The sequence below is a fragment of the Nipponia nippon genome, unplaced genomic scaffold (assembly GCF_047370975.1).
Source record: "Nipponia nippon isolate SJK-2023a ecotype South Korea unplaced genomic scaffold, ASM4737097v1 scaffold_3, whole genome shotgun sequence".
Taxonomy (NCBI): domain Eukaryota; kingdom Metazoa; phylum Chordata; class Aves; order Pelecaniformes; family Threskiornithidae; genus Nipponia; species Nipponia nippon.
Window position 1 is genome coordinate 94143755 of NW_028262347.1, and position 23904 is coordinate 94167658.

At 40.5% G+C, this 23904-nt stretch overlaps 1 protein-coding gene across 7 annotated transcripts in view; it reads right to left on the minus strand.

Annotated features, from left to right (window-relative positions):
• BICC1 (BicC family RNA binding protein 1) overlaps window positions 1-23529 on the minus strand; it is a 121816-nt gene extending 98287 nt beyond the window's left edge. For all 7 annotated transcript variants that reach the window (XR_015706653.1, XR_015706652.1, XR_015706650.1 and 4 more), the window contains exon 1: window positions 23064-23529. Coding sequence is in view for 2 of the 7 variants with exons in the window: in XM_087766668.1 (XP_087622794.1) it covers window positions 23064-23529 (466 nt within the window). In the remaining 5 variants the exon portion in view is untranslated. The remainder of the gene's footprint in view (window positions 1-23063) is intronic.
• Between the last annotated feature and the right edge of the window lie 375 nt (window positions 23530-23904).

The window sequence follows — 23904 nt, forward strand, 5'->3', positions numbered from 1 at the left end:
CTTTTTGAAGTTACAGACATGCTGGAAGGACACATCACTAAGACTACATATGGATGGTGGAAAACTGATGAGAAGTTTTAACTGCCCCATTCACCTTAAAGCACTGATCTAAACTGTTAGCCATCTTCACATGGGGGATCGTCCCAAATTTGGGCTGATCTCAAGATGAGAACCATTAGTCAAGGATGCAAATTTTGTAGTACTTGAACAAAAAAAAAAAAAATATGAACATGCTATAGGAATAAAGATTATCACCAACTTTACAGCTCGTCTATCAAACCCCATATGTATTTTTGGGCCATGGTTTCATATACACAAACATACTCAAGTCAATTTTTCTTAGTTTCCAAATTATGTATTCTGGCTACATGGGAGATGTACAGAAATATAAAGCTCCCCCCACCCCAACCCTCTTAACAGATGGGTCTTTAGAAAGCCAGATCTATTAACCTTAAGATTCCTTGTGATTTCCACCCTGTAGAAGCAAGGTCCTGCTATAGGGTAGCTGAAATGCTCCCAGGAGACTGCAAAGTCCTGGCAACACCTTTGAACTGCTACACTTGCAAGATGTGAAAAATCTTCATTTGCACTTTTCAGTGTTCAGGAAGCAATCCTGCAGAGGACTGAAAGCTCTAATAGGTTTAAGCAGTCAAAGCTAATATTGCTAAACTGCTATGGGTATCAGATTAATTCTAAATAAACATCACTTATGAGTATGCCTAACAAGATTTGAAAGCCAGCCTTCGTGGACTGGTGAACCTTTTATTCAAACTTTATTAAATTGAACAAGGCGTTTAAGAAACAGTCAGGAAGTGGAGAGTTGAAGTTATGTTGCCTACACAAACAGGCCCAAAACACGTCACTCAAATCATAAGACTCCTCCTTTTACATGCAAGCAAATCATTGCCTACAGTGTACAATCTCAAAGAGTTGTATCTAGCCCCCTGCTAGCTAATTTGTATTTTTATGGACACAAAGCTATTTCTAAAACTGTAGTTTACAAGAAATATGGAAGCCAGAGAAATTCTACAAAACTCCATTTACACAACCTTGTGATACAGTGCAGGAAATGCTTAAGCTAAATTAATGACCACAAGTAAACAAGAAAGCATTGTTTTGTGGTTAGACAACTGTAATTCTGAGCTACGCAACTCATTTATCTAGTAACCTTGAGTATTTCTGAAACTAAAAGTTCCTCTTTTCCATTTTTAAGACTCAAGAAAGCTCTGCTTAGAAGAGCTGATATAACACCAAAACCCTTTAAGTTCATGCAAAATAAACTGGAAAGAAACTTGTAAACTTAAAGGATATAAGATGTCAAGCGTCGGGAAGTGAAAAATTAAAACAAAGAATGTGCGATTTCTGCCAAAATCTAGAAAAACAAATGATAAAGAGTAAGGAACTTGTATTTGGCCTACTTCTGCCTCCAGTTCCTGTGTGGGAGCTTTAGCTCAAGAAATACTGTATTTTCGCAAACAAAAACAGTATTAGGTAGCAAGATGTTAGTGCAGCTGATTTAATGTAATGCTGTTTTCAGGAATAATTTTTTACCTTTTCTGGTCAGTATTATTCAACTCAGATCCTGTCAGTAAAAGTTCATGTGAATATGTTTTTTTCTTTATGTTATGTCAAGCGTCAATTCCTTTTTCAGTGTTTACACAGTAATAAAGTAACTTGTACACAGAAGTAATAAGAAAGTTAATCAAAACCTAATCTGTAGCAGAATGTTTTAATACATCATAATGCACATTTATAAATGATCTCAAACATGACTTAGTATTTCAAATTGCCATTTTTAAGTGTCTGCTGATCAGCGCAAGGCACATCTCACAATTAATGAGGAAATGATGGTAAGCATCATAGCAAGCATTTAGCATATCCCAACATGACATTTATCAGCATAAACAGTGCCCTTAAAGTCTATATTTACATTTTCTTTTGTATGCATATTCAGTACTAAAGCAAAAAAAAAACTTAGAGTCTCAAGTACAGTGGTAAGTGCCTCTTTACTACTCTTCTCAAAAATACTCAAAGACAGCCTACAATACACTGCATAATAATTGATAAGGCTTACAGCTCTTTCAAATTAGAGCAGATTTTAAGTAATGGGGTGACCAATACAAAAATCGTAATGCTTTATCACTGAAAGCAGAATGACATTACCACCTATCAGTACCGTGGACTAAGCATTGTGTAACACCTCTCAACATGTTGTACTTGCAAAATATCCCAGTTTTTATAAATATTGTCCATGTGTTTCATGCCTGCATAAAGCTTTTGCCAAAACACTCACTTTAAATGACATGGAAATCTCACTAATTTGGAAGGAATGTCAGTGAACCAATGAGAAAAATCAAGTCTACTTTAAAACCTTGTTATTTGCCCTGTTACCTACCAATTTGTGTTCTTTGGAGTAGTCATAATTAACTGACATGATTAATGCACACATCCAGATCTAACTGTTGAAGCAGAGCTGACATATTACAAAAGCCTTATCATTTTTTAAGATATTTTTTATAATCAAGGAGCATTATGTCACTCTGAGAACTTGATAGTGAATAAAACCAAACCTACGGCCAGTTGTTGGACAAAAAATATTAACGAAGTGTTATCCAAAACCACGTAAAGATTAAGATTGCTATGGCAGCAGGTAATGTTAGGCTGTTAACTAAAGGAAAGCATGCTTTTATTTAACAGGTACATAAGTATTGATAAAGTTATTTTAAAACAGGCTGAGAAATAACCAGCCAAAACCATCAACTTCAATATCACATAAGCCTGGCAAAAGGAAACATTATCCAAGTGTCTTTTAAAAAGAAGCACAGCAAACAGACATAATTTGGGAACACTAGAAGAGATTGCTCTTGAGAGTAATTCTACCTAGGAATGATAAAGATAAGTAATATGAGAAAAAGGACTCCTTTATGTATGGAGCCACATTTGCTCCTGGGAAGTACCTAACTGCATTTGATTTATACAATGTAAAACACAAGTGAGCACATACATATAAATTATTTTCAATTCAATCATATAAATAAATTGTTTTTAATTTACAATAACCATATCTGTAGCTGATATGGGGAAAAGCAAGAACACCATATGAACACAATTTCTAATTCAACAACAGTTTTGTTTCAAACAGGCAAGGGTCTTTGAACTGCAAACCCTCCTAAAGAAATACAGTCCATTTGAGAGCAGGGTAAAGTAGCTCGAAGTCAGCATTCCCAGACATAAGCATGTACTGGGGTCAGGCTTCTGTGAAGGACGACGAGTTACCCATCAATAAAAAAAATGGCTATATGCTTGTTTGCAATAGCCATCAGTAGTATCTTCAGCCAATAAGGAACAATATCAGCATTTTATGTTCAAAAAAAATGAACGATAAGCTAAACCTCAAGTAGTCAGTTTTGCTGGAGAGTAAAAATACAATGGCACCTTTGCCACTTGACAGCCAAGGGGATCTCAGTTTTGTATTTCAGTGAAAAACCACCACCGCCACGCTGGAGTACACAGATTGGTCCTTATGTACTCATATTCAGCTACTGTCTCCCCTAAACACCAGTTAGTAGTCGATTTAAAAAAAAAAAAAATTAAAAATACAACAATGCCTTGCTCTAGTTCGTAATCAGATCCAATTAATAAATACTTCAAAAATCACTTTAAGTTTTCATTCTCCAAAGTCTGTATTAAGAGATTAATACAAGAAAATGATAAACAATGAATAGCAGGAATATAAAAACCCCATTAAAAAAGTATACCTAAAAGGCAGACACACTATAACTCAAGTCTCACTTTCTTTCTGATGACTATTTTAAGCCACATGATTTTTCAACACCAAATTGCAATGCATACAGGCAAGTATCAAAATGACAGAAAAATCTGAAATTTTTCAAGTCCTCTATTACTTCCGCTAGGCTTTATCAAGCCCTCACAAAAGCAGTCTTTCACATGTTGGGTGAGATTTATACTTCTGGGAAGTTCTGCAAGTTAACTTTACCCTCTAATGCTTCTTCCTCTTAGAATTTAAGAAAAAAAAAAAAACCTCCACAGACCACCCTCTTAAATGATGTGTTCTTCTCAATATAGAGCCCTTCGCCTCTATTTCAGCCTTCTTATTCACACACTGTGACTGAGGATGGAGAAAGACAGGTAAGTATTTTCACAGGTTTGCAAGACCTATGCAAAGCCTCGAGTAATGATGAATAATGCCACTAAGTCATCGGGGGGTGGGGTGGGGGGGAACCCAACCACCCAAACAAAAAGCAGGGGTGTGCCACCAGCTGAAAACAGGAAATTTAAGGATATGTATCTTACCTAAATTGCCAATGCTACAATTTTTATTATTTTTTTTCCTAAGACAGGAAGGAGAGGATAGATCATAGAGCCCTTGCATCAGAAAATGCCTGCTACTAAGGAACAGAAAAATTAAACAAGCAATCACAGTCTTTGCTCTTCACCATCCAAAGGAAGTATACAGAAAGCTCTGCAGCAAAAAATAAATTGTCCACAAAAGATTCCTAACATTCCTCTTCCATTACAATAATATAGACTTCAAGATGTTCCACAATGTAAACTATAGCTTCATGCAGTGCAAGCCAGCTAACAGAAAAAGTACATTCTTCATGCATTTGAAATGGATTAGCTTTATAACAAAGCAGAAAGGGACAATTGAGGACTTGCTGCTCTAGTTCCTCTGTTGAATGTTTGGAAAGTTCATGTTTCATGAGTCTTTAAGCAAAGTAAACAGTATCTCAAGGCTGCAGAAGACTGCACTTGAAGAGGAAGAAGGTTAATAATACTGTAAAGTTATACTAGCAGAGCTTTCTTGCAAATGTATCATACTGGAAACTTCCACTTCCAGACATGAGGTATTTGCATAAGAACTAGCTCTTGAAATCTTAAAGGAGCCCTCATTCAGTAATCTTAAATCACAAAGGCATTGAGAAAGGATAAGGACAAGTCACCGCAGAGAGAACTTTAGCAGTGGAGCAGATGCTCAGCTCCACTGTCACTCTGAAGATGCAATGGACACCAGAGAAAATGAGCATTTTAAGTTCAGAAAAATCCTCCCTAAAGTGGAAGTGCCCACTTAAAATAAGAAGCATAAAACTGCATTATGCCTACTCCAGAAAAATGCCAAACACAGCCCTACCCACACATGATAAGTATCAAGCAAAGCCTCCTACTATTGACTTTATTTAGCTGAGTCTTCCTAGAGTTGCAATTAATCCATAGGAATTTTCCTAGTTTCTCATTGAGGAGAGACTCCGAGTGATTTTATATCAAGTTTATTTTTACAGTTAAAAAGAAAAAAACTTAAGTCCACATACTCACAGACATGCAACCCAAGAATCAGAATACCACCTCCTAATACTGAAAGCCAGGTATTCTCGCAAAAATAAATTATAAACAACACACACAGTTTATATGGCCACATTCTAAAGACAATACATACCATCAGTACTAGTTATTCTTGAGCTCAAGATATTACAAAAGCATAACCATCAACTGCATGCAATAGCACAAGTACGACACATCAGATGCGGCTCCAATCTTCAAACTTCACACAGTTCCATTATATGAGAAAAATAATTTCTTCTACTGCCTGTTCTTAAGATAAACATGACAGTACCGTGTTTTCTACTGTGCAAACAATTACTTTATCACTTAATTTATGGTTTTAAGCTTCTTCCTTCATGCTGTTTTTACCAGTGCTACTTCAACTATTTCAGCTGTCCCTTTAAACCAGAATTTGGCTATTGTTTGCTTTTTTTGGCACATTACTAAAAATAATGAGGCAGTGCATATAATTAGGACTAATTAAGTTGTATGGAGACTAGTAGATTGTTCTGCAAGGAAAAGCATGCAAGTTTATAAATTATTCCTTTTCCACAGACACAGCAAACCTCCCAAAGCTGTCTTGACACAGAGGAAATAACATTGGAATGGACAGAATAAAAGTCAAAAAAGCTCACAAGATTCTGAAAGTCTCTGCAAATCTCAATCATTCATAATAAAAAAAAAATCTAGACTTAACAGAGGTGAAAGTTTGGATGGTCTACTCCATTTCTAGAGTTCATAAGTCATTATTGTTAAGAGTGCCAAAAAAGCAACATTTCCTGTTTGCATTTTTTTTTCTTTTATTTTGATTTTGGTTGATTTGGGTTTCCTGTTACAGCTCAACTGGCTTTAACCATAAAATACTTTTCAGCTCTGTAAGTTGCTACCCTGAAATCATGAGACAGCTTGGCTACAATGAACCCACAACCTTGGCAAAACCAATTTGCAGAAATTGATACAAATATTTTCTGTAACTTGCTGAAAAGTGATCACCGAATTTCAGGTGTCAGAAGAAACATTTTGTTTTAGAAAAAAAAAAACAAATTGGCTTCTGTTGCCTAAGCTGTCACAGTGAAATGTTTACCAGGTCTAACTGTGCCTGCATGAGCCCACTCGATCACAGATTAGAGAGGTCTCTCCAGAAAAGAAAACTATTCTTACATTGCTAGAGAAACAGCATCAAGGAGACAGCTCAAGCACCAGTCCCTAATGTATTCAGTGTGGATGTTCAGTCAGCTGCCAACCTCTACTTTGCAGTAATTAACTAGTTCCTGCCAAAAAGTCGCAAAACAGTCTGTATTTGAGCAAAGAAAGCTGGTAATATACTAGTTTGGACCTGTGGTCCATCTGGGGCATTTACAGAAGAAAGTACTAGATTTACTAGAGCACGTTAAAAAAAAAACCCTAATTAAAAGTTACATAATAACTTGCCTAAAAAGGTGTCTTCCTCCTAAACAAGCCTCCTCATCTCTTCTTCTGTCCTCAAAAATGTTAGAACATTCTCCCTTTAAATTTAACAAAGTTTAACTCATGAACTACTTAAAAAGATAAATTGCCTCTGCATTTCTGAACCTGAACTAAAGAGATACAGCCCAAGAGCAGAATGTTTGAGAAGACTGCATCACTTAGGAATTACAAGAGACCATAATGAAAGATTTTTCTATTCTATAATTAGAAGAGACTACAATGTCTTAACTTCTGCTGTTGTTAAACTCCTTTGCAGGATATAAAATTACTTAGACATTGTTAAGAATGCGTTCTTATTCCCTTGATTATTAAAATGATCTAAGAAAGGATAAATTACAACATAATGCTAAATACTAAGGACTTTAAACTGTTTCAGAAAAAGAAACTCTTTCCGTAAGCTGACCATTACCATCACACTACAAGGTAAAATTGATCTACCTTAAAATACATATATTCTCTAACTTATTTTTAAATACTTCGCAAGATATTAAGACGATCAGTAAAACAGCACAGTACTAATTCTTACAAAGTGAATACTCAGCTGTACTCAAAGCTATAATCTTAAAACCTCTAGCATTATCTAGAAGGTTACAAAATTTATTTTATGGCTGTTGCTTTTCTTTTTAGAGTAGAATGATGCAAAGCAATGATGACTGACGTACAACCAGCGGCTCTACATCATGGTCCTCCAGTTTAAATCTTTAATATGGAAGCCAATATGCACTGAGGCATCTGAATTTGCTTTACCACTGCAAAGAGGAAACGCACTAGTCCCAACGGTCTTACCACTGCCTCCATGCCAGTAGAGCAGATCTGATCAACTGGAGTAGCTCTCTTCTGACATATGCGCTAGATCTCCCTACTCAACACATCACATGGAAAGAAGGCAAGCCTGGGTAGGTAAGTAGGAAAGTATTTACACCAAAGACCACACTAAAAAATATAAGTGTTCACCAAAGCTCTACTTCCTCTGAAAGTGCAGGTTAGGAGAGGAGGGAAGAAAGCCGAGTGTTGTTCTGGCCCCTGTGGGTTCCCAGCTCCCTGTGCCTGCCCTTAGCCTGCTCTCACTTGCATGAAGTGGCAACAGCCCCGAGTCTGTGTACCAGCTGCAAAAGTGCCGAATGAGCTCCAATCGATCTCGATTCATCACACTGCTGGGAGCAGGCAGAACAGAGCTGGTGAGTGGTTTCTCCTCCTCTCCTCTCATAAAACAGTACGAACAGAAAGAGCAGAAGAGAAGCTGAACAGTAGCGCCGAGAGAAGCTCCTCTCCGAACAGCGCGTCTGGCTGCCGCGCAACGTACAGGGAGATTTTTCCTGTGTGTGTCCAAAGCTACTGGACTTTTATAATCCTCTTAGTCACGTCTCCGTTTGCCTCTCAGGTCCCAAGATTTCCCACTTTAAAAATATTTCCTATCCGTCTGAAAAACTTGGCCTTTATACCCATCTACTAAAACTCTGGTCTGGCTAACCTGCACGGGCAGCTACGTAAATCTTTCCTTTCACTCAGCCACTCGCTTCTCCCACGCCTTATTCAGTCCAGCAGCACGCTCCCGCTAGACCCAAACCACTACTCCGCTTGGAGGACGAACACTCTTTTTTAACTTGTGCGATGTAGAAAGAAGGTAGCAGGGAAGAGGGACGCAAAAAGCATCGCAAGTCAGCGGGGAGCCACAGCAGGAAGCTGCCAGCACATAACCCTTTAACACGTGTTAAAACCAGTCTCAAACTCTGCTGGCTACTCAAGCCAGAGTGGAAGGCAGTGCCAACACCAGCTCCGCAGCGATACAGGAGACCCACCCAATTAAAAGATTCTTGTAAATATGCATTTAATATACCATAAGGAAAAAAAGAATATATTTAATATTTTACATTTTAGTTGGTTTGAATTATATTCTCAACTCAAAACACCACTAACAATACTCAGCTTTATATATACATACAGAAAATATACTTCCAACTAGATATATACCAATTTAAAAAAAACTTAATTCAGATACAATTGGTCTGTAATCACAGTTTGCATCTTTTAGGTGGTAAGTCACCCAAAACTATACTTAACTTCCAACAAAATACTCTTCTAGCACTCACTTCTCCCAAACATTTCCAAGAACACAGAATATAAAGTTTTGTACATGTTTAAATATAAACAAAACTTTACAATAAGCTGACCTTACTTTTTTCACGGCTTAAATGATTCCTCATGTTTCAAAGACTGGAATGACTTTTTTATTTCTGCCAAATCTCCAAACAATCTAAAGATGTCACTGAAGGTCACTTAAAGTAAAAAACCTGACTGCTGCTAAGCAACCCAGAAAACATCCTTACATGTTCAATTGTTTAGTGCATTAAAAAATTTCACACATATTGAGAATCCATGGATTCTAGACTCTCATGACAGTAATGTCTTCCACACAGAGGGAAAAAAGAAAATTCTGCAGGATATGTTCGTATTTCAAAAAGGAATTGCTTATAAAGGACTAAAGATTTGATCAAATTTATTCACTGTTTCTGCACATGGAAAAGATTAGAAACAGATTCTTTCTTATCCATTATTTTACACACACTCCAGGAGTAAACTTGCTAAGGAAAAACAGCACTTATGTTTGTTTTACAAAAAAAAAAAAGTACCAAGATTCTTTTCCACTATATAAAGTAATATTTAAAAAATGTATTCCACATCCAGACTCTTTAAATCAATGCCATTTTAACTGCTCTAACTGCATATAACAAAGGCCATTTAACGTAATTTAATATTTCACAGTTCTGTAGCACCTCTCACCCATGCACTTACACACTCAGAAGAAGTGGGACCATGTCTTGTATTCTTTGAATTAGATCATGATGAAATGAAGTATTTCCATGTCACAGTAAGGACAACATGCACATGTATCCTTCATTTGAATTACATACAATACATGTACATATCTGTTATTTAAATATATGTATTACACACACAGATATGATTTTAAACACAGATTTTTTTCATCAAGTGATTAACCTTTCACTCATCATGGCTTTTGTAGTGCAGTGTAGTGTTCTGCACAGGAACTACCTTACAACATAGCTTCTGGTTTAATTACGCCGCAAACAGTTCATTAAATCCCAGTTTATATTCCCTCAAGCAATTCAATTATCTTACCATAAAGGTCATGGGGACTATCTTCAGAAGACATCAATCTGCTAAAGCTTTCCGTAACATAAAAATGCTTCACTGCATCTACTTAATGGACCTAATATTTATTTTGGAATTATGGATTTCATTTTTTACATTTCTCAAGACGCTTAGTCTGAAGTTACTGATCTTATATATTCAAATAAATTTATTGCAGGCATAGTCTGAACAGAACAGAGCCCATAAAAATAGATATAATCAAAGCCCTCCATTCACACAAAGCTATTGACAATAGGGAAAAAGGCAAATTCGAAGGTTAATTTAAACCATTAATTCAGAGTGGCAATACAGATTCCTAAAACCACACTTTGCTTAAAATGGAAAAAAGTATCATCACCTGTAAGTAGAATTAAAAAATATTTTATAAATAAAAAAGGACGTGGTGAAAATATATTTAAAACTTTGGAATATCTGGTAACCTCACCATGAAACTTTAGAATATCAATACAATTAAAAATTTTAAAAATTTATATAGCATGATACTAATAACACAGGTAGATCATACAACAGACAGCTTGTGTACGTGCATATTACATTAAGAAAAAAATCACATATGTATATTACGTTCAAAAGGACTGAAATGGCACTTTTTTTTTAAACTAGGATAAATCATTAATATTAATGATTTCTACCTCCAATTATCTATTAAGATTGTTTCTTTCAGGACAGATTTTTCTTGGCTTAATGCCCATTTTCAGACATGTTATACTATAAACTGTTTAGCTGAACTTCATTATAACAATGTTGCAAGTTTTCCTCACAAGGAAACATAGCATAATTCCTTTCCAAGAACAAAGTTTAATCAGACGAAGCCCATGATCTGACCTATTCCACAAGCAGCAGAACAGCATTTTGGTTTTGTTCTGCTAGTGATCTCATTGGTAGTATGGGCAATTAATCTAGCTTTTATAGATACTTTTTATCAAGTAAGTGATAAATAACACAGCCCAATCTTTTTTCTTTATATTCATATTCAAATTACATACTTATTTCACTTGAATCATCTGGAATAGAGTTTCATTTTTTCTTTCCTTGGCACTCATTTTTATTTATATTTTTTGCTTCCAAAAGCTCTGTAATATTCTGTCATCTAGAGCAAAAACATCCTGTGGCATTGTAACTCTTACAAGTAGAAGTTGTCTTTGCAAATTAAAAAGCTTTAGCAAAGGACTGAAAGACCTAAAAATATGACCATCCCATAGCTTCTTAAATAAAATGTTGGGCAGGCCCACAGAAAAAAAAAAATATCAGAAAAACCTTTCTGTGGGTCAGGGGGGAAAAAAAGTACCTATGAAAGCTGCAGTATTACAAAGAAATTCTTCAGCTTCTTCATACTGCAAGCCTCGCAATAACCATATAAGCACAAAGATTACTGCTTATTTTTCCTCAAAAACAATTCTTACAGACCTGATTCATATCACACAGTTTTAGCAGAAAATAGAACCAAGATTCTGCAAAGCGTCCCAGGCCTGGCCTGCACAGAAGTTTAGCAAATGCAAAATGGACAGCTCATGCTTCACTTGCATCTACACATGTTCCCAACAGGCAAAAAGCCCCAAGAGGAATGGGGAGTCACTATTTTCTTAAATTAATATTTGAGAGAAAGCTTCTCCGTACAAGTTTATCAAGTTTTCTACATAAGGAGTATTTTTCACAATGTTTATTACAACGCTTACACACCAGGTGAGTACTGGTATTGCACTGGAACAGGGAATTCGAGGCCACGCTGTGGCTGGCACCACACTAACCAGCTTCCTACCTCTGGGAAAGGGCTCAACAGTCAAATCGGACTGGAGAAAGAAAAGCAATTTAATCAAGGTCTCAAGACAGATCAACGAAGGATATTACTCCTAGTCCAGCAACATTTCTATCAGGTTGCATTTCTACCTCTCTAGAGATGGCCTAACAGCTAAAACATTTAACTGCATACATGCGTATCACTTCTCAGGTGCTAACTATGTCTTCAAAAAAATCTTCAGCTGATCACAGATTGTGTGTGTGACACAGATTGTGTGTGTGCAAGTGGCCACAGTGTGCTCCAATAGTCCTTAGCCTCTAATAAAATGGGTCAAAATCTGATCTTTAAAGTTCTAGGGGATATCAACCTGGGCAACTTTAAAAAAACCCTAAGCATTAAAAATAGTAGCTTTATTCCACAGCATCTGCTGGCAGCTGGCCATTTGGGAGGTAATCAGAATGACTGGAAATCTTGTGTCTTTTACATGAAACATCTATTATTATCTGTCTTTCTCATCACAAGTGATACATTTTAAGCATTGTTTAAAAACCGTTCACCCTTGAAAGAAAAGAAACCTAATGAACAAGTTCTCTCTTGTTTGTTCTCACTCACATGTGCAAGGAAGAGACTTCCATGGAGGGTACATTGAGCAACAAGATTTTCTATGGTTTGCACAACAGAACCCAAGCGATAGACATAACATGACTATGCTCCAATCTAAACTGCATTAGGAAGTCCTGTTTTCACAACTTGTTAACATGTCACCAGTAAGAACGTAAAGCTCAGTAGGACATAGTGTAAGCCATAGCATGAAGTCCATGAATTACACCATTTGAACCAGCAAAGCCACTCCAACCCACAGCCAGCTCCCACTGCTTGGCCACTGAACCACCAGTGAGTTTATCCAGTTCCTCTAAGTGAGCCCTGATGCTTCAGTTTAAACTCACACAGTTAAGAAGCACACGCAAGGTAACTAGAGATAGCTATATCCTTGCCTGACGGTGATTTTAAAAGCTGTTTGAAGGCAGCAAAGCAGCAGTGCTCAATGCATTGCCACAGGAGACCTGTGTCCCAATTCATCCAGCCAGGCTGCAGGTCCCCTTCCCACCAAGGACCCTCTGGTCATGCTCCCAAGGGCCACAGCACCCCTGGCAAGACTGCAATCTGCACCCAAACACAGCACCCACACACCCCTCCTGTGGAGGGGAGCGAGCTAAAAGAAGGTGCTCACCAAGACCGGTTCTGGCAGCAGCCGCCTGTCCCAGCCACCATCTTCCCAGGGGCTGTGGGGACTTGGGTGCCAGCACCCTGCCCAGGCACAGGGTGCAGCCGAGCCCGCATCAGATGGGCCCAGCCCTTGCACACAACAGACCTAGGGTACCCTGCACACAACAGACCTAGGGTACGTACTCAACTACCATGTGCACGCATGCTGCTGCCAGCCACACAGCGGGGTCACCACACGTCTCACATACCGAACCCGTGACTGCATCGTTCAGGTTGGTGCAAGCAAATGAAACATGAAACATGCTGGGCATTGTCACTTGTTCTCAGTTCCACTTATTTAAAGCCCTGGCTATATCAACACCTAACACAGACTATCCAAAATATTTCTTTTTTTTTGTCAATATATAAATATTTAAGGAAATAAGACAGGATACAGCCTTGGCACAAGAGCTGATACAAGGGTCAAAAAAATAAAAAGTGGGTATAAAGAGGAAGAGGTCAGCTGCCCCAACATTTTGATCTTCACTGTTCATCGTGAAACAACAGTTCCCAGGGCAGAGGCCAGTGGTCAGCAACTGGCCTGTGAAACAGCATCATACACATCTATTTTTTTGGGAAACACTATAAAATGGTAAACACTGACTTGCAAGAAGATATTTAGCCTATATTTAGGAGCCACCATAAATTATAAAGTGGTGTCTAAAACACAGCAGTAACCACAATAAACAAATAGAACAGGACTAAAACTTAAAGTATTAGTGATTTTCTACCTGTTCAAGAGAACCACAGCTTAAAAACGAAAAGGCAACCTAAATAAAATACTGATGGAGCAGTGGAAAGTTAAGTTTCACTGACATGACCCTAAAAAGCATCAATAATCAGGCACAAGAAATCTGAAGTTTAAAAAAAAAAAATCTAAATCCTACTAGGACTTTTAAAGGTGGGATGTACAGACCATTTTTTCCCAGCAGATGTTTCTTGTTGCCCTGGGGAAGACAAGTTGACCCCTATATTCAGTCACAATTTTAATCAACCCTGGAGTACAGTTCAGGCTGCAAAGTGCCATTTTTAATATTGGTATCTGATCAAGAATTTACCTAAAAATGTGTATTTATAGTTTTATTCAATACAAAACATTAATAAATATTATGCTTTAATATTACAGTCCAATATTAGATTTAGTATTTTAACAATTGAAGATGTAAAACTTAACATTAAGCTTTTTAGTTAAGAATCTCTTCACTCTCCAAAAGAAAGACATTAGTGATCTCACTTCAGCACCAAACACTGCAAAACTGACAAGTCTCCAGATTTTATGGATTGTTTCCTTTTCAGAAAAAGGAGGAAAAAAGTCATAAAATGAAATTTTTCCTCTTGTCCTGTCATTAGGCACCACTGAGAAGAGTCTGGCTCCATCTGCTTATACCTCCTGGCATACATACACAAAATTAATAAGGTCTTCCCTGTGCCTTCTCTTCTCAAGATGAAAGCTAAACAGTCCCAGATACCTCAGCCTCTCCTCCTATGTCAGATGCTCCAGTCTCTCAATAGCTTGTGGCCCTTTGCTGGACTTGTTCCAGTATGCTCATATCTCTGTCATACTGGGGAACCAAGGCCTGGACACAGCACTCTTGATGTGTCTCACCAGGGCTGAGTAGCAAGCAAGGATCACCACCCTCAACCTGCTGGCAACACCGTTTCTCTTGCATCCCAGAATGCTGTTGTGCTGCTTTGTCACAACGCCACGCTGCAGGCTTGCTCATGATCAGATTGTCCATCAGGAATCCCAGGTCCTTTTCTGGGACGCTGGTCTCCAGCTTGTCAGGCCCAAGCCTGTGATGGCATATGGGGCAATTCCTCCCCTGGTGCAGAACTTCATGCTTCCTTTTGTTGAACTTCATGACATTCCTGTTAGCCCATTTTTCCAGCTTGTTGAGGTCCCTCTCAATGGCCGTCCTCCATCTTCACATCCCTGACCAGCTTTTCTTTGCTTGCAAGTACAAAGTCCAGCAGAGCACCTCCTGTTGTCACCTCCTTGATCACCTATGTTTGGAAGTTGTCATGAATGCACTCCAGAAGCCTTCTACATTGCTTGTGCCCTGCTGTGCTCTTCCTCCAGCAGACAGCAAGGTGGTTAAAGTCCTCCATGGGGACTGAGGCTTGCAAAAAGGAGGCTTTTTCCAGTTGTTTGAAGGAGGCCTCAACTGCTGCTTCTTCCTAATCAGATGGCCTGTAGAAGACACCCACAACACCACCCAGATAGGTCTACCCAATTCTGACCTATGCACTCTCAACTGGCTCATCATCTGCCACAAGGCAGAGCTCCATGCAACCCTACTGCTCTCTCACATAAAAGGGCAACACCTCCTCCTCAACATCCCAGCCTGTCCATCCTAAAGAGCCTGTGTCCAGTCACTGAAGGACTCCAGTCCCAAGAGCTATCCCACAACACCTCTCCAACCTCAGCGAGATCATAGCCCTGCAACTGCATGCAGACCTCCAGTTCCACTGTCTGATATCCATGCTGCCTGTATTAGCATCAGGCACTTCAGGGAGGTACCCACTCATGGGGATTTCCCAGAAAAGGTACGAGAGCTTCTGTAACTGTCCTGCAGGCACATGCCTATTGCGTGCCTTCCTGATTTCTATGCTCTATTTCTGTTACACTAGAGCTACACAGCCAGGATAATGACTGGGACAGACCAATGTTGCTACATGCCCATCAACCTCTCCATGAAATCTGGTTTGCAACACCAAAAATAAACACAGTTATGCTACTAGGCAAGTGACTTACCCATTCAGACACCTAGCGTTATCTCTGTTCTGTATTTGTTTTCAAACCCCTATCCATCACACCCATCTTTTCTTGCATAGACATCAAGAGTTTTTCCCCCCAAGTATCCAAAAACTACACTTTTACATATAAATGAGAAAACTTGTTGAATAGCCAGACTCCTTCGACTCTATCAACTAGAGAGATAACAGCAGAAAGGATACAGCCCTGTGTTTTCTATGAGAATTACAGTTACTGCAATAGCTCCACACATACAGTGACCTGGCAGAGGGTTGCTATCACTCATGAGCACTCCCTCACAACATCAATGAACCTTTAACAGGAAACAATTTTTTTGAAAATTATGTATTCCTATTCCAGTAAAGAGGACATCACTGTAGACATCTTTACATAAATCAGCTATAAAAGTCACTGAAACATGAAGAGTTACATTGCCCCATGTAATACAGTCATACTGATCTGAACCAGAGACAAGAAAGCCTAGCCAGAGACAAAAATAGATACTGAACAAAAGTTGCAGATATGTTCAAGAAATGCTTTTAGTTGCTTAAGTCAAAATTATCTTAAAAACTACCACTTATTAACAGGTAGCATCTTAAAGAAGAAATCCTTAAATCAAGTACTCATTCTTTCAGCTACAAAAAGTACACCCAATTAATAAGCTATCTGAACTCTAACTCACATGTAGTCATATTAGTTTTTATGCTCAAAGTTCATGAAAGTCACTACTGAGTCTTCACAGTAAGGGATATTACTGTAAAAAAATTAAAAGAGCTATTAGTTCTTCAACACAGAGGTCTGAAATTAAAGAAAACTAGCATGTTTCATTGTTTGACAGGCATAAAGCCAAGAGCTTGAAATAAGTACTCAAAATAGGACATATTTTCCAATGGAGGTAAAGATTACAATATAACCAACAGGAATGTGCAAGCCAGCAATACTTAACTTAGCAGTTCATGCCAAACCATGATAGTCCGTTGTACTACTTAAAAAACACTGAAACTTGAGAAAGTGGTATTATTACAATTGTTAACAATGGAATGCAAGAACATTTTTAAACTACAAGTCACACAAATTCATTTCATATATTTATTTTTGTAGAAATAGACTATTCAGCACTTTAGGGATTTGAAAACCTGACAAAGAACTTGAATTTTTTTTTCTGCTACATGCAAGTTAAACACCAAATGTAAATGCTATTAGAAAAGTTCCAGTTCCCCCACAACTATGTCCTTGTCCAGGTTATGCTGATGCATTGCAAGGAACAAAAAAAAAATAAAAACCACCAACAGAAGTCTCACAATTTAATAGAAAAAAAAAATTTTCTTCCTCTAGGAAAAGAAACCGTGTTTAGAACCTACTAAAATAAAGAGTTTGAGAAGATATTTCTGTAAGAATCTGGTCAAAGAAAAGACGTACTTCACATCTCTCAAAGCTCCAACAGGGACACGGGAAACTTTAAACAGGAGTATAAATCAACAGCACTCTGAGTATTTTTCACTTTAGTTGCAAGCAAGGTACACTAATTATTTGAAGGATCACAGTACATTTAGTTTTATTATACAGATTTCTGCCACAATCACACACCAAAAAAAAAAAATCCAGAAGAGAAGTAGCAATTCCTGCCTAGCCATTTAAACATAAAAAACCCAACAGAAATTTAACACGGAGCTTGCCATCCCCACAGAGAAACCATCACAGTCAGGACCATTCTATTTAAGTTACGATTGCCCATTAAGCAACTAACTTGCTCAAAATCTATTAATTCATGTCTTCAGGGTCTAGCCTCTAATAAAACTATTGTTTGGAGCAAAGTCTCAGCAGCAGCCCAGGTTTCCTAGAACATCTCCATCTTCTTTGTACATTCAAATATAAGTGGTTTTTCTCCCCACACCCCAACCTTTGCGTGACACACTTATCGATTTATCATTCTCCGTACTTGAAACAAACTAGTAGAGAAGTCTAAGGAAAGTATTAAAAGTACACTTTCCCACATAGTTACGCATTAAGTAGGGAAAATATACCCGTTTAAATACAGCAAGTTTTACCTGATGGATCAGCAAACAAAATAAATCGGTTATCATCCAAGCATGAGGACTAGGCATTGCATAAGTACAGTCTTAGGATCAGGCAACAGCCTCAAGGGTGACCTTTAGGCAAAGGAATTAACAATTGATTTTCAGTAGATTTACAGTAATTAAGTTTCACCTAGATTAAATTGTGCTAAAAAGTTATCTAAGTATTTATGTTACTTCCCTCTAAGAAAAGTAGGGGTTCCTTGGCAAAAAATAACTAGTTGAGCATTTTTGTACCTCCCCATGACAGGCAGAGAGCACCAAAAATGAGGGAGCAGGATGGGGGAGTGCTCACCCAACGCTGCGATGGCAGGATGGAGAGCTACACAAAGGTACTCAATGAGCTCCTTGTACTGACTGATCATACTAAATTTGAGTTACAGTACTTTTATCCTTAATGATCCTTTATTATGTTTAGAAATCAAGTCTACATTACATAAGTTAAGATTGGCATGATTCCTATAATTCTGACCTACTCCAGTTAACATATGAAGGCACTAATGAGTCAGTACTAAATCAGCACAGGCCACTGCTATTTTCCAAGATTCCCACTCAGTATCAACACAACCTGCTCGGTAAGATGAGTTCAACAGAAAGCAGGATGCTTGTGGTGCTGAGTACTCTGAAGAGTTTCCTGAGCATGGAGGTCTGTGCTTTTCTTCATCTGTTTGTTTATCAATAGTCAAGTAAATGCTGAATTATCTCATAAGAGGGAAAAAAAAAAAAACAAACCCCCACCCATAAAGTTTCAGATCTCATAATTAAAATTACCCCAAAGAGTCCTCAAACTGAAAGATGATGCATAAAAAAACAAAACAGAACAGAGAAAAACAGAATTCCAACAGGCAAACTGTTGTTTTTTCAAAGAAAGAGCCACATATAATATGGCATGCACACCACTGCTAGAGTTAGACTCTTATTAGTGGACAGCATGGATTTGGTTTTTTACCCAAGTCCTGTTGTGTGACAGTGCATTATAAAGTCACAAACTGTTTAAGCAGCTGCTGTACATACATCCCATCAAAACCCCCAATGTCTGTTAAAGAACACGATGTAGAAAAGAAGATTATTTGAAATGCAAGACTGGCATAACACTTTGTAGCCAAGATAAGACAAACCATACAAGAGTAAAAGGTATTGCTTTTTTTTTGTTTAGTTGGTTTGTTTTGGTTTTTTAAGGTTCATGGCCAACTTGTCTAAGTCTATTGATTGCTGTGACATTAGCTGTCAGAAAATCTGTCCAAAAAATATAATCTAAGTTTAGTGTTTTGCATTTTTGCAATAATACTCAGCTGCTATGGTGACAGGCACTCAAACATGCACTAAGTAAATCATCCCACAGTATTAAGTCACCTGAGCATTCACCAGAATTTAGTGAAGAGCAGCTATAATTAATAGGACTAGTATGAAATACCATCTTCTGTCACTGCTGAAAAGAACAGCTGATCTGTTTTACTCAGATTTGCTTCCTGGCAAAAGAAGAGTTTATTCTAAAGAGATCTGTTCACCAACAAACTGATGAAGACATGCAACATAAGATAGCTTACAGCCCACTGTAAAGACTGAGATTTGTTTATGGAACATTATTCCAGTCAGCTATGAGCAAGTAACAAAACAGTTGTACAAAGTAGCTGGACACAACAAGAAAAAAAATTATCCTTGTGTTCAAGGCTTTTACCACAGCTTTTGCATTTTCTGATATTCCAAACAGAAAAAGCAAAGCTCTTGGAGAAGCTCCCTCTACCTTTCGTTTAACATACTTACCTTAAGTCTATTCAGAACTAAACCTCAAAAGATCAAAAATACTAAAATAATTATTTCTAAGTGGAAAAAAAGTACCAGAAGCACCCTCAAATCTACCAAGATTTTCTGACACCTTAGTTTAGATTTGGTTTCCGCTTCAGATACAACTGATAGCGAACTAGCCACATCAACTCTTTTTTGAAAGAGAGCTACAGTCGTGGACTCTGTATCTGACAGTAAGGTACCCCAGTCCCCCCGAGCTATACTGTCTGCTATACCCAGGTGAGTCTTGCTGAAATCAGCATTGTCCCTCAAGAAACTATCCAAAAAATATCAAGTGCGGGAAAGATGAAAACAACCATGGCAGAAACGCCATGAATTTTACATATTTAGCAACGCAATCACAGAACGTAACAGAAGCACAAAGCTGAACACTGATCATCTTTGTATTCTTTTACTCCTGATTGTTTTTTTTTACATTTCATTATTAGTACAGTAAACAACAGATGTTGACTAGCAAAAAAATAAGGGATCCTCAAGCAAGAATGAGAACATTTCCTGACAGGTTTCTTCAACAGATGCTGTTTCAAACTTGGCTTTAAAGACAACTGAACTAAAGATGACATATTCTCAGTTTCCCATAATATAAGAAAGCTATGGTGAACACTAGAAGAAATCATAGGTTTTTAAATCATTTAAAAAGTAACTTTCCAAGTGTAAACATGCTCTCTAGCAGCTGGTAAAAGCAAAAGAAGAGCCTTTAAGCATCTAAAATGAACAAGAAGCTGTATTTACACCAGCTTGAATTAAAGAAAAAAAAAAGGGGGGGGGGGCAAAAAATGGGATAACTTTTGGAAATCAGAAATCTGGTCATCATCACTTAGACTACAGAGATGTTTCCCTTCTGTGATGCAATTTCTGCATATTTTAAGACCTTCCAGTGAAGCATCTGGTATTAGAAACCATAGGAAACACAACCCTATCAATTGTCTAACAAGAGTCAGCTTCTGGAGATAGCACACTGCTTCTTTTCCATTGTTCCTTTCCTACTAGGGAGAGTCAAAATTTCCACTCCCAAAAGATGGCCACATAAAAAGAGGGTGGGGAGGTTAAAAAATAAAATCAGCTTTGGCTTGTAATCAGCAGTATAATTGACTCTGAATTTCTGAGTACCAGTTACAGAGCATCGTGAAGGCAGATCTTTGTGACACCCTGGCAGAGCTACTCCATGCTTGAGATTCTCCTACAAGAAAAGGATAAGTAAAACTTATCTTGTAGGAAGTCAAGAGATGAGATAAAAACTTGTAAGGTACGGAAAGGAAACTGAATGAAAGCAATACTGTTTAACAAACAGTTCACAGTTTTCTGACAGAAAGAACTATTATGTTTGCCTCATGTTTCCTAATAAGCAGTTTTTCATTACCAATAAGCCAGAAAGTTTAGGTTTTCACACTAAATCACTTATTATAGATTCCAACACGTGCTTTTCTTCACCAAAAAAAAGGATAACTATCTGATGCAAAAACTCCTCAAACCATCACCTGAAGCATATGTATTCTAGACTGAACATACAGCAACCTCTCACCAAAAAGCAGGCAGCGTTCTGTTTGCACTCACTCACTGTACTCTATCAACCATACACTTTTTACGACACTCTTACGAGGATAAGAAAAGAAATTTTAAAAAAGGAGCAAACAAAAAAATCTCACATTTTGACACTGGCTACTACTGGATGACATAACCTATAAGTATCTGGATTCTGCTCAGGAGCTTTGTTTACCCTCACATGCCTACTACTTCAGGCAGTAGAAGGAAGGACTGTGTGTGGGATGAGATAATGGAAATTTATTTTGCTACTAGAGGAAAATGTTAAGGCAACCTTCAATCTTCTTACAGCACTTTGTAACTTTTGACCCTTTTTCCTACCACTTCATACACAGAAATACTTTTTTCTTTGCAGTACCCATGTGTTTTTGGTTTTAAGACACTTCTGATGAGCACATCTTTATAAATACTTGTTGCTGATCAGGAGACTTCTGTTTCTCTGAATTCCTTCCTCTTTACTGCATTACATAATGGGATTTTTCTACTAGCACTAAAGTATTAACTGATTAAAGATTAACTCACCCCCAGGAGAGAGAATCTCAATTAAAAAAATTCCAATCATTGTAGTCACCAAGTCAAACCACAGCTCTTCAGTGGCCAACCCAACTCGCCCGCTTCTGTTCCTCTGCTAACTCCAGCAGCCTCCCATCGCTGGGGGAGGCAGGTGCTCTGGCAGGGGATGGTCAGGGAGCCAGTACCTACGGTTTCCAGTAAGTGAATGAAATGCCTTCCATGTGACACGCCACATGAACAATAGTGAAATATTTGTCAGGGGTTTATTTGTTTTGAAAATGTATGTAAATACTTGAGTTACCATGTTAAGTGTAACATTAAATGTTTACAAAACAGTAGTCCCAGAGGAAAGAGCAGCTTCTCAAAACCATCATCATCTTTCCTTGTTGATCCAAACACACCCTAACATCTGACAATGTAAGACCTGAAACTCACCGCCGTTCTCATGAGCTCTTTCGAGCAGACAGCAGGGAACACCCCTGGGGAATCACCCCACTCAGCAACATCCTCAGCTGGTTTAAATCTACTCATCTGCTCTTTAGCGACGAAACCAGCAATTGCTACTCTTGCACTATTTTGTCAAAAACTGCCTATGTAACTTCCACTGAGAGCTAGATAATTCAAAACATACTGCGACAAAATATGTAGTCTCAAGGAAAAAGAAAAAAAAAAAAAAAAAAGCGGAGCTAAAGGCAGAGCAAGTCCTAAGGCAGCGGCTGCTGCTGTCAGCTCTCCGGGCGCCGTCCCCGCTCCTCCGGCCGGGACGCCCGGCTTCAGAGGTTCCCTGCCCGCTACGGGGCGGCCTCGGCTGTTCCTCGAAAGCCGAGAGCCAGAACCACCCTGCCAGAGCGGGGTTATTATGTTTTTAACGAGGGATTTCTGAGAGACCTCGACCTTCAAAGCTGCAGCCTCTCAGCGCGCCGGCCGCCGCTGAGGGACGAGCCCCGGCGGGGCCGGGCACCGACGCCACCCGCGACGCCGGGGCCGGCCCGCTCCCCAGCGACATCTGACGACCCGGGGGCGCCCCCGCCACCCGCCGCTGGCGAGGCCGCGACAGGGGCCGCGACGCTCGGCTCCGCTCCAGGGGGAGTCATGGAGCCTCCACCCCCCACCCCAGCAGCGCTGTCCGGGGAGGCCACGACGGCGCCCGGGAGCCCGGGACCGGCCCGCAGGGCTCCCGCCGCCCCAGGGCCGCGTGCAGCGCCCGGCCGGCCAGCGGCCGCCCCTCTGCGGCGCCGGAGGGGCTGACAGGAGGATCCCCGGCCCGGCCGGGAAGGGGAAGGCAGGGCATGGCGGGCCGGGCCGGGGACGCGGCCCCCTCCCCTCGCAGGCCGCCACCGCCCCGCGCCCCCCGGGGACCACCGCCGCCGCCTCTCCCCGCCCTCACCTTGGAGCATGGCCTCCAGTTTCTTCCTGTCCACCCGGAATCGCTCCTCGCCCCACTCGGGGCTGTGCAGGGGCCGCGGCGGGCCGGCCGAGTCCTCCTCGGAGCCGGGCACGGGCGAGTCGGTGCTGCGCTCGCTGTTGGAGCCCGGGTCGGAGAGCGGCTGCTGCAGGTACCCGCTCAGCGGGTCGCACTGAGCCGCCATGGCGCTGCCGGGCGGACCCCGCCGCCGCTCCGAGCCCCACTCGGCCGCCTCCCCGCGGGACGCTATCTGCCCCCACAGCCGCCCCCCCGGCTCATCCCAGCCGCCGCCTGCCAGAGTCCCGGCCCCGGCGCCGCCGCCTGCGCCCGCCTCTGCCTCCGGCTCCCCGCCGAGTGTGCGCGTCCCCGGGCCGGCGGCGGCGGCGGCCTCCGCGGCTCGGCGGCGCCCCCAGCCCGCCCGCAGCCCGCACAGCATCTCCGCCTCCATTGGGCCGCCGCCGGCCCGCCGGGGAGGGGCCAGGGATATCCCCGACCGCGGCCCGGGAGGAGGGGGCAGCGGCGCGGCGCGGCGGGAGGAGGGAGGGGAGGGGAGAGGGCGGGGAGATGCCCGCCCCAACGCCACCGCCTCCGCCTCGGGGCCGGCCCGGGCCGGGGTCCCTGTCAGCGGGGCTCCATGGGCGCTGCCGCCGCCCTGCCCGCCCGGCAGGGCGCCCCCCGCTCGGGGCAGGCCCTGCCGTGAGGTGAGCGGTGCCCGGGGCGGAGCGGGGCGGGGGGTGCCGGCCTGCCCGCGGCCCCCTCAGCCGTCCCGCCTCCGCCGCCTGAGGGAGGGTCGGCAGCGATCGTGCGGTACCGGGTGAAACAC